This window comes from Cannabis sativa, chromosome 7 (genome assembly GCF_029168945.1).
Source record: "Cannabis sativa cultivar Pink pepper isolate KNU-18-1 chromosome 7, ASM2916894v1, whole genome shotgun sequence".
NCBI classification, from domain to species: Eukaryota; Viridiplantae; Streptophyta; class Magnoliopsida; order Rosales; family Cannabaceae; genus Cannabis; species Cannabis sativa.
In genome coordinates, this window is record NC_083607.1 from 51,968,977 (window position 1) to 51,981,374 (window position 12,398).

The 12,398-nt window shown below is 34.2% G+C and overlaps 1 protein-coding gene across 1 annotated transcript; it reads left to right on the forward strand.

Moving 5' to 3' along the window:
• The first annotated feature begins 6,237 nt into the window (after positions 1-6,237).
• Positions 6,238-8,203, forward strand: LOC115697895 (berberine bridge enzyme-like 8). Its single transcript, XM_030625065.2, has one exon. The coding sequence runs from the start codon at positions 6,470-6,472 to the stop codon at positions 8,090-8,092; it is 1,623 nt and encodes a 540-aa protein (XP_030480925.1). The 5' UTR covers positions 6,238-6,469; the 3' UTR covers positions 8,093-8,203.
• Positions 8,204-12,398: the final 4,195 nt, after the last annotated feature.

Here is a 12,398-nt window from a genome sequence, read left to right on the forward strand (position 1 = left end):
AGTCTGGGAGCCATCTGAAAAACTAAAAACTAAAAAAATGTTAATGTCAAAAAATTTAAAAAAATAGTCGACAAAATATCGACATCCTGTCGATATTCTGTCGACATTATCAAACAGTAAGCAAGAACATAATTTGTTCGACAGCATATCGACATACCATCGATATGCTGTCGACATTCCAATAAAATCAACCCAACACAACATCACACAATATTATCGACATTGTGTCGACATTGTGTCGACATGGAGTCGATATATCACATAGAAATTAACAGCATAAAGTGTCGATAACATATCGACATACAATCGACATGTTGTCGACAACAAATTAAAATAATGAATTTACATTGTGTCGACAACATATCGACATACAATCGACATATGGTCGACTAAATGAATTTAAACACTAAATCCAGTTCAAAAAAATTTCACTCAACATCTGTCGACATTCTATCGACACACTATCGACATCCTATCGATACACTTTAACACACAGAAATTTCTAAAGGTCATTTTGTCGATATCCTATCGATATCTCATCGATAACATTGTTTTTTGGCCGTGGATCGTCGTGGATCAATGTGGAACTGTGTGGGTCGTCGTGGGTGGTTCGGTCGCGTCGTGGGGGTGAGTCGTCGTCCTCAGTTGCGTCTGTGGGTTTAGTCGTGGGGTGGGTTTAGTCGTCGTCGTGGGGTCGCGTCTGTGGGTGGGTCGTCGTCGTCGACGTCTGGGTTTAGTCGTGGGGGTGGGTCGGTTGAGATATTGGTGTGGTGTGGGGGGTGGGTCGGTTGACAGAGAGGAAGAAGAGAGAAGGACGAAGAGAGAGAGTGAGAAGAGTAAGAGTTAAGGAGGGAAAATTAAAATAAAAGGGTATTTTGGGTAGTTTTGGAAAATAATGGAATTAATTTGTATAAATTAGTGGAGGGTATAAATTTTGAAATGGGGTATTTTATTAGGGTCAATTAATGAAATTTCCCTTTTATAATAAATAATAAAATATCGTTATAGGTACATGACATATTCTCTCATCCGGACAGCAGGCCTTATTTTGATAGTCGGTAGGTCTTAGGTTACTTTTAGTATTAATTTTAGCTAGATTGAGTTTAGTATATTTTTAATTGAATTTTAATTGTGTTTGGAGCATTTTTACGCTTGTTATCTTTTATATTTGCAGATTTAAAATAAAAGAAGATTAGAAAAATATCAGAGGAAAAAGATGGAAAAAAAGATAAAATTATCTCACAAAAAGATGATATTTAAAATAGAGAAAATTACGCAAAAGAATAAAGCTGAAACTTCAAGCCTGAATTCGACTATCTTCTGGTTATATTTTGGAAAAAGTCAAAACATAAAATTTCTAGATCTCTCTTTTATCTTTCCGGAACATCTTGAATCGTCCGATTCCGAGAAATATCGAGAGAGTTATGGCAAAATTACTATCAGTCAATGCAGCAGAAAAATCACCGTCAAAATGTGAAATTCCAACACGGGCCGCGGCATGATAAAGCTGGGCCGCGGCCCGCCCCCCTAAACAACACAAAAATCAAATTTATTTGTTTGACGTGGGTTTTGGTGGTTTTCTAATTCGAATAGGCATTTAACATGTGCGTTTTTCTATCGTTTAAGTCCCTAAAAGCATATATAAAGGGTGAACTGGAGTTGATTTCAGTCAAGCAATTTTTGAGGGAAAAAGGAGTACGAATTTCAAAGACAGAAGTCAATACTGGAGGCATTTTGCAAAGGTTTTCAACATTATTTTATTCTCTATCTTCTTCTCTTTCTTAAAGTTAATATGTGTGATTTTGCTTCCATGAACATGTGTAGCTAAACACTTGATTAGGGTTAGATGGATGTTGTTTGACATTGCTTTATGGTTTTAATATGATTTATTTTTCCCCTAATTTCTATGTATTCTATTTCATTCTTTCTTAATTACTTTTAATTGCTTGGCCATCAATTAACAGTTTTATGATTTCGATGCGAGATTTAAGAAGTGAGTGTCGATTATGCTATAGTGAAATAGAATTGAATTTCGATATAGGACGAGAGTACCTGTATGTTTTAGATAGCTTATAGGGTTTCTATGTTTAATGCATGTTGCATGTTAAATTTATCACGAGAGTAGAAAGTTTGCATATAATTGAGATTTATAAATCTTAGAAGACTATAAATTACCTTAGTAAACCTGCTATTGCATAGAAATAGGGAGATAATCATATTAGGTCATAATCAATAGATACAATTAAAATCGAAGCCCTAATTTTTATTAACTGTTAATTTGTTTATTTCCTTAAATTGTTTCTCCTATCACTGTTATTTTTCTAGTTTTAACCTATTCTTAATTTTTATTTAACCAAATAGAAGTAAAAGTTCAATTTAACGTACTTAACTACAATCCTCGTGGGATTGATCTCACTCTTGGTGAGTCTACTACTTGTAAACAATACGTGCACTTGCGTGTGCAAAATATCACAATACTAGGCAACAATTTTTGTAATTAACTATTTTGTTAAGTGGCTATAATTTTAAAATAGGATCCTGAATTATGTAAAGAATTTATATATATTCAAGTTTAAAGTTTAATTATAATAAAAATTTAAATTATTCACATTTTTTTTCCATAAACCCTTTGATTAGTAAATGAGTGCACATATTAAAAAATTACGGTAGCACGCCTTAACTAGTAGGGTGCTACATTATTAGTTTTTTTTAATTCACTTGTTAAAGTTTCTCAGAGAATATGATTCTTACAACTTCTACTTTGCGAATCTAATAATGTTGATGGCTGGGAACATGATCTATAATTATGGAATCCTTACTTTCCTAATGGATCGAATGTTAGTTCTCTTTATGTGTTAATTCTAAAAGTGGAAAGTTGCGTGCAAATTTAGATAGAATTTAAATTATACTTCCACTAGTGAATTAGTGATACTAAAGGATAAAGAAATAATTGCAAGGTGTTAGGCTATTTTTAGCCTACGTTTTGGGTCACTTTTTATAGTTGTTTTTTCCTTTGTTATTATTTTTGGAATGGAATTACGCTTGTTTTCTTTGGTTTCAGGTTTCACACTTGGAATGTATAAATTGATCAGATTTCAGAAAATAATAATCTATAGAATAGAGAAAATTTTGCAAAAAAAATAAAGTTGAAACTTAAAGCATAAATTTGACTATATTATGATCATATTTTAGAAAAAGTCAAAACAAAGCAGCTTTAAATCTCTTCTTCCTCTTTCCAACGCATTTTGAATCAACTTATTTGAAGTTCGTATGTGAAAGTTATGCATATTTTACTGAAAGATGCTAAAGCTGTCAATTTGCTTCAGTAGTCGTGACCACCATTTTCTATGGTCATGACCCTTTTTCATGGTAGCGATTATGGAGTTTGGGCAGAAAGCTTTGTTTTTTTTTTTTTAATTAGCCTATGGTCGCGACTATGCTTTAGGTAGTCGTGACTATGGGCTGAAGACGGAATTTTTGGGCAGTTAATTTCACCATTCGAAGTTATCTGCATTATTTTCTATATAAGGTTTCGTGTTTTAGAAGTAAAATACTCAGAAATTAAACCCTAGAACTGAAGAAGGAGGCAAAGGAAGCAATTGTGGCGACCCAGAGCAAGATCACCAACTAGTTCTTTCTTCTCCCTTTTATGTTTATATATTAATTTCTGTTTCAATTTTTATGGATGTGAACATGAGTTTTTTGAGCTAAATTCCCAATTTAGGGATGTGATGAATGTTAGATGATTTTTCTTCGATTCAGTTAATGTGATTGTTAGTTTTTCTTCCCTATATTGTGTAATTTGTTCTTATTTGTTTTAATTATATATTTTAGACTGACCATCTTAAATGTGATTTATAATCCTAATATAAAATCATAGAAGTGAATATTAGGAATGCTCTAATAGGATAAATATAAGTTTGGATATAAAACGAGAGTATTTACATAGCTTAAGTGATTTTTAGATTATGAATTTAATGGAAGTTATATGTTAATTTACTTAAGAGATGCACGTAGATAATATATGATTTAGGACCTTAATGATCTGAAAAGAGTTAGGGTTAATTTGATAATCTCTCATCACCGAGAGAGAGAACTAATAAATAACACTAATAATTGGAAAACTAAACTAACAGGATTCATATTCCTAAATATTCATCCATAATTCATTACACTTTTTATTATTATTTTCCTGCTTTTTAATTTTTAGTTATTTATTTATTCAACCTTATTATCGATTCTGCCAAATAGAATCAAGAATTTAGTTGATTGGTACTTAACTACAGTCCACGTGGGAGCGATCTCACTTATCCGAGTATTACTTGTTAAAACGATACATATACTTGCGTGTTGGATTTATCACAACAAGTTTTTGGCGCCGTTGTCGGGGACTGTTTTAGTTGATATCAATATAGTTGAATTTTATTTTAATTTGGTTTTTTTTATTTAATTTTGCTGATGTTTTACTTAATGTGTTTGACCTGCAAGGTAAATCTCAATGATATACCTTGTGAATTTTGTCCAATAACACAATGAGCCCTTCTATTCTGCTTGGGGGAGATTTAAGGAGCTCGGTGAGAGATGTTATCCCAATTTGTCAAGTGGGTATTTTACTCTATTCTTCTATAATGGACTTGATGATGAAACAAGAAGTTGGGTGGATAATGGAGCAGAGGAAACTGGAGAGTCTTTGTTAAGGAGAGGCCATGAAGTCATAAATTTGTTGAATGACATGGCAGATTTTGACTACGATTGGCACTGGGATCCATCACTTCCGGATTGGACTCACCAATACCCTCCTTATTGTCCAAACTCACCCCAACCAATTGAAGAAGAGGAGAATATACTATCACTTCCAGAAGAAATTAACCACTTGCCAAACATGGTAAGATCTCTATGTGATAATCTAAAGGTGCATAATTCAGAGTGTTTTAAAGACAATAACTCAAAGAAAGAAAGTTATGAGAGTTGTTTGAATAGTGTAGAAGCACCATTAGATGAATACGTAGAAGAGGTTGAGCCTGGAATTGAAGAAAAAGAATCCCTTGAAGTGGCTGAAAATTTGGGTACATTGGATGCTTGCTCAACAAATGATGATCTCAATTTAGTGAATGAAGAAATGTCCATCCTCAATGATGAAATTATTGAAGATCAAATCACAGTCAAAGATGTGGCTGGTCATGAGGAAACTAAACAACCAATTGAGAGGTTATTTGAGAAAAGCAAGAAAGATGTGTCATTGGTAGTAGAAGAATCACTTGTAGTTGTTGATTTGAGGTCATCAGCACCACTATATTATGAATCACCAATGGATCTTTATTTTCCATTAATGTTACATTCGTCATACTATATATCCTATACGAGCTACTTAAGGTTTCTCCCCAAGCCCATCATCCAAAGCCTTGTGATGTTAGTGTTGTTTTTAATTCAAACTTATCATATCAAGCTTGAGGGCAATTACAACAACTTTCAAGTTGTCTTTCAAAGAAAAAAAAATTATATGTATCAAGAAATATTTAATTTTGTTTAAATTATATGTAAAAAAAATTATATATAAGAATAGATATACATTAGATTTAATAATTTTTGAAATATATGTGTAATATATGTATTAAATATTTAAATTATTATTTTGTTTACATTAAAATTTTAATTGTATATATAATTTTTAAAATGTTTTATAAATATGTGTAGATTGCATTAGATCGATTACTTTTGCATGTCAGTTAACATCCAATCTGCACAAATGCAGATTTTGAATTTTCCAATCTAATCCCATCCACACAAGTTTACGAATTGAATTGAATTGGTTCGTACAATTGAATTGGATTGGCAATTCTTTAAACATCCCTATCGTTAATTGTGCGAGCAAGAAAAGACGATCTTGTGCTATACTCCGGTGATCTCTTTCCTTTCGAGGCACGCAAACTCCCATCGTGTCTCAGATCACATTCCGTGAATCGAAAGGGGAAGCCTACTCATCCATCAGCTCCTCTCGTAGATCGGTGCAGTTTTACAAAGCGTCTAAGCATAGTTCACTTTGCAACTAAATATAAATTATACACACTTTAACTTAGTAACTATTACCAAATTCCGCTAATTTGCTAATGACATTGCTCTAATTAATTTATTAATTATTTTTTTTAATTGAAAATTAATTAATTAGTTGCTATTATTTTATCGTTTGTTTTATTAACGAGTTTAATTCAATTCCGAAGATTTCTCTCTCTTCAATTATCAAAAGCCAACCTATTCTTTCAATCTTAGCTTGCAAGTTGGAACATCTTCTTCCGTATTAATTCTCCCATGGCCTATTTCAACCATTGACAAGGAAAGATCCTAAAATCTAAGAAGTAAAAATAAAGAAAATAATGAAAAAGTTTTTGTTTCCATCTCAAATGAATATATAATTCTCTCTCTATATATATATATATATATATAGCAAAAATACATCAATAGAACTCACAAAATGAGGAACTACAGTCCAAATGTAATGATCTTCGTATTTTCCTTATCATTACTTTGTTATTGTTCAATGGCTTTTTCAGTTCATCAGACCCAAAAAAGCTTTCTTCAATGTCTTTCGATTTATTCTCCAACCTCTCCACTACCCATATCTTCAGTCACTTTCTTCCCAAACGATCCTTCATACCCATCAGTACTAAACTCGTACATAAGAAACCTTATATTCATGCTTCCCACTTCCCCAAAACCAGAGTTCATTGTTGCACCGACACATGTTTCTCACATTCAAGCAGCTATTGTTTGCTGCAAAATCCATGGCCTCCAGGTCCGAATTCGAAGCGGTGGCCATGATTACGACGGCCTTTCTTACGTCTCCAACGACCCTTTTGTCATAATCGATATGTTCAATCTTCGAAATATAACTGTAAGTACTGAAGATGAAACGGCTTGGGTTGAGTCAGGGGCTACAATTGGGGAACTTTACTACAGAATAGCGGAAAAGAGCAAAATCCATGGCTTCCCAGCTGGGGTTTGTCCCACTGTTGGAGTTGGAGGCCATTTTAGTGGAGGTGGCTATGGTAACTTGATGAGAAAACATGGATTAACAGTCGATAATATAATCGATGCTGTTATAGTTGATGTTAATGGTAGAATTTTAAACAGAGCAGACATGGGAGAAGATCTTTTCTGGGCTATTAGAGGTGGAGGTGGAGCTAGTTTTGGAGTGATTGTTTCATGGAAAATCAAGTTGGTTTCTGTGCCTGAAAAAGTAACTGTATTTAGAGTTGTAAGGACCTTGGAAGAAGGTGCTACAGACATGGTTCTGCAATGGCAAGATGTTGCAGATCAATTGCTCCATGAAATGTTCATTAGAGTGGTTTTGATGCCAGTAAACAAGAAAACCCAGAAGACAGTTAAAGCCAAATTTGTGGCCTTATTTCTTGGTAATAAAGAACAAATTGGTATTTTGATGGAGAAAAAGTTTCCCAAATTGGGTCTGAAGCCAGAAGACTACATCGAAATGAGTTGGATTGAATCGGTTCTCTTTTGGTCAAATTATCCAATTGGAACTTCCATGAATGTTTTACTTGAGAGGCAACCTAAGTCAGAGAAGTTTCTCAAGAAAAAATCAGATTATGTTCAAGAGCCAATTCAAAGAGATGCCCTTGAAGGGCTATGGAAAAAAATGATAGAATTGAAAAAACCAGCACTAACGTTCAATCCTTATGGTGGGAAAATGAGTGAAATATCTGAGCTTGAAACTCCATTTCCTCACAGAGCAGGAAACAAGTACAAAATCCAATACTCAGTCCAATGGAAAGAGGAAGATAGTGAGACTTTAGATCAAAATATTGATCGGATTAGAAAGCTTTATGACCATATGACACCTTATGTGTCAAAATCACCAAGGTGTTCTTATCTGAATTACAGAGATGTTGATTTAGGAACCAATGGAGTTGGATATAATGCAAATTATTCACAAGCTAGTAGATGGGGAACCAAGTATTTTAAAGGGAATTTCGATAGGTTAGTACAAGTTAAGACTGAGGTAGATCCGGGCAACTTTTTCAAGTATGAACAAAGTATTCCACCGTTAGCTGCTTGGACGGGTAAAATAGCTCAGTGATTAGTACTTGTAAAAATCACACTTGAACTTCCTGGTTGAATTTTTTATGTATTTATAAAAATGGAAATTAGTACCCTAAAACAATTACAAAGAATAAGAATATTAGTAAAATCCTTTTTTTTTTTTTTAAATTGAATGAATTTTTCATTAAAAGGTACAAAGCACAAGCATAGTCCAGCCGCCACACTTTTGCAACATTGTGAACTAAGCGGTTCACATAATTATTACAAAAGAGAAATTTAGGCAGCGTTTGATTAGAGGTAAAGGTAATAGAATAAAAATGAAACAATTTTCATTTTATTCTTTTATTTGGTTGCATGGCATGTTAACTGTTAAACAATGAGAATTATAGTAAGGGAGTCATCCCCTATATTTGTTTATTTAATTTATAAGATTTTAAAAGAAATAAAAACTTGATTGAATAAGAGAGAAAAGAAAGGCAGAATTTCCCCACCAATTTTCTAAGGAATGTCATATTTAAAAGTAATGGCTTTTATTTATTTTTATTTTATTTTGTAAAATTAAATTTATAATGACAATTTTATCTAGTATAGGAGTTAGATTATACCAAACTTAAAAGTCCAAGGAGTTTGGTCGCAAATTATCCAAATTTTTATAAGGGATATTAGCAGCAAAACTACATGAACTATATGATTTGTGACATTTAACCTCATAAACTAGTTTTTTTGATGGGAAAACCTACCAAACTCACATTATGTTTTGCTTATACACTTCCATCCAAAAATATTCGTTAAGTGTCAAGCATGACATGCCACAATGTACATAGGTACACACCTAGCATGGTTTAGTAGTGCACATAATATTAATTATTTAAATATAAAAATAATAAAATCATTTAAAAATTACAAAAAATAAATAATAACTTACAAAATAATTTTCCCCCTTTTTCATTTCATTTTCTTAGCATGTTCTCTCTCTATTTCTTTTCCAAAAGCCTAAACAAAGTCACACAGCCAACGTCCTATCAGCTAGGGCTGAGCATAAAATTTAGAAAATCGAAAAAATCGTTCATATCGACCTACCGAACACCGCTAAAACCAAAACTGCCAAAACTAAAAAAGTGAAAAAACCACCAACGATTTACATCGCCATTGGATGGTCAGTTTTTTTTGGGTAACAAACCGACCAAATAAACTGAAACTGGCCGTTACTTTATATATATAATAGATTGATGTTACGTCAATGCACGTTGTTGACCGAGGTTTTCGGCGACTAATAAAATATTATAAAATTAGAGAGCTGTAAGAAAATTAGAGAAGGATTTTTACGTGGTTGGGGCGTTAATGAGCCTTAGTCCACGAGTCTTTGTTATTTATGGATGTATTTAATACAGAGAATGTATTTGGGGAGTGTTTCACTCTTATAAATACAGAGAATGTTCTTGGTGAGTATTTACTCTACTTGCTCTTATGCAGCCCAAGATTCTCGATCCCATTTAATGAGCTTTGAGGGGGTATTTATAGTGTTTTTGGTGGGGTGATCCCCAGAATTATCCTTACAAGCGTATCTGTAAGTATCCATAAAGTTGGGCATTCCGAATGAATATACCATAGGTAATGCATGGTCAAATCCCTAGGTGCTGTAGGGTTTTTATGTGGAATGTCCTTATTGTCTTTTGACTGATGTGACTCTTCACAGTGTAGCCGTCGCTAGACTTAAATGATCATTACTTTGTAGCTGCTGGTTGGAGGTTGTGCCGTCAGACTTTATTGCGTGTAGCAGTCCCAACACGCTTCCTCCCATGTGGCATTAAATGCGACTTGATTCCTCAGGAGAAACCTGACACGTCACGGAGATGCCTTAACGTTACTTCGAGCTTCCGGGAGCATATGGGGTTCCATATGCCTTCTCCGGGAGCTACGTCCTGGAAGCCACCTTACAGCACAAAGACTTAGCAAATATTTTGGATTGTACAATGCTTGATCCACGTGTCCTTGTTTGGTTGGTCCACGTATATTGGGAAAAATTAGGGGCAACATTTACCCCCCAAGCCTTGTTTATTTGAAAAAATAAAACAAGGCTTGCTCAAGTGCTTCCGGTTGACTCCTCTGTTTCCTGACACGAGCTTTGAGCGCGTGAGGGTGTATTTTATGATGGCCTTTAATGCAGCGATTCAATTTTTGCAGAGGTCGATTCGTTTCACGCCCATTGATTGATACGGCGCATTAATGGTGTCAGACGGATACTCAAACGTTTCCACCGCCTTAATTTCAAACCAATCTGGTTCGGTTATTTCTGAGAATTCGAATCGTGCGCTTCCCCCACCGTTCGATTGGTAGGTGATGACGCATGTTCCTCATGCAGCTTTGCCTATAAAAGCCACCACCTTTCCTTCATTTCGGTTACTTCCCATTTCTTGCCAACTTTGCTCAAATTTTCCAGAGAGAAAAAATTCTCAGACCCAGAAAAACACCTTTAAACACTTTGCAATTTTCTCCAGTTCTTCTTCGTTGTTACTGTCAGTCCTTCTTGTCTTCATTTGATTCACAGCAGGACCCCCAGTCTCAACACTTCATTGTAAGTTCTTTGCACCCTTTGCTTCATTATTAATATGCATGCCATGCTGTTACTTATCTGTTTGTTCTTTTCTGGGTTTGTATTCGAAGTTTCTGGGAATGCAAATGTTTAGATCCTTCATATAATCGGTTTGAGTTTACTGCTCTAGTGATAGGATTACTGTTGTCACGCATTTGTCGTTATTTTTTGTAGAAGACCATACGTTCTTCGTATAATGGTCGCTTTAGGGCATAGGACAGACTGTTTTCTTTCTATTTTTTTCCTTTTCTCTTTCTTTAGTGGGTAATACCGTCTTCTGTGAATTTATTGCACCCGACTCTTGTCCAGGGAATTGTTAGGCTATTTTTAGCCTATGTTTTGGATCCAATTTATGTGCATTTTTAGCTGTGTTGGGACGGAATTACGCTTGTTTTCTATGTTTTCAGGTTCTTTGGAGTAAAAGAGGTTTCGGGTGCAGAAATTCATTGAAAGACGTGCTGAGCCGAAGAAAAACTTAATTTCTGAGTTTTTGCATATCTGGCCGCGGCGATGAAGAGGCTCGCCGCGGCGAGATTCGACTTACAGAAAGCACCTAAAATTGGCAAATTCTCGCCGCGGCGAGAGGAAGCTTGGCCGCGGCGAGATCCCGTACGGACCAGGGGCAATTTCGTCCATCGAACCCTAAATTTCAAGTATAAATAGAAAACTGCGATTGGAAGTCAGAGAGAGCGATTGGGAACCCTAAAACACAGCTGAGAGCGGCAGGAAGAGCATAGAGATTCAAGTGAAGATCCAGAATTCATCCACCAACAGTTCTTTTCTTTATTCCTCTTTAATTTATTTATGTTGAATATTGTCATAGGAATGGTTATGGATTTATTTCTGAACTAAATTTCCCATTTAGGGAGGATGATGATTGTTGTTTAATGTTTTGCCTAGTTAATGTTTAATTACCATTCCTCAATTCTTGCGTGTGAAATTATCTTAATTTGTTCTTAATTTCATGTTTAAGATTGATCACCTTGTGCATGTTCTATGATCTCAATTCAAAATCTGAAAAGTGAGAATTGAGAATGCTAAAATTAAGATAATCAATGTTCTATGTGAAACGAAAGTATTTGCATGACTTATGTGACGAGTAGATTATTGCTTAATGCTGATTTCATGTTAGTTTAATTAAGGAATTAATTAGATAACATGTGATTTAGAATCTAGAAGATCTGAAAGGAGCTAGGTTATTTCATAATCTGTCATTCACTGCAAGAATAGGATAGTAATTAATCATTAACGATTTGGGTAAACAACAACAGGATTCTCCTCCCTATTGTCTCATCTTGCTTAACTTTAAATTGTGTTATTAAGTTTTCTGAATTTCTTTCATATTTTACTGTTTTTAAATCATAATTGCTTTTGATTTACCGAATAGAATCATAAGTATAATTTAGTGGTACTTAATCCAATTCCCTGTGGGATCGACCTCACCTGTGTGAGATTTACTACTTGATTGCGTATACTTGCGTAGTGTTTAAAAATATAGCAACAAGTTTTTGGCGCCGTTGCCGGGGAGTGATAGTTAATATTATTAAAAATTAAATTTTTTTCTAATTTGGTTTTTCTTTTTAGTTTTAGTATTAATTTTGTTGTTTCAAATTTTTATCTTTTTAGTACTAATTTAGTTTTATTTTATTTTACTAATGTTTTATTGATGAGCTTGACCTGCAAGGTAAATCCAGATGCTATACCTTGAGGATTTTGCCCAACAACACAATGAGCCATTCTATTCTGCTTG

Excerpts from the sequence above, each read along its gene's own strand:
- LOC115697895 (XM_030625065.2), top strand. The coding sequence starts at position 6,470 with ATGAGGAACTACAGTCCAAATGTAATGATCTTCGTATTTTCCTTATCA.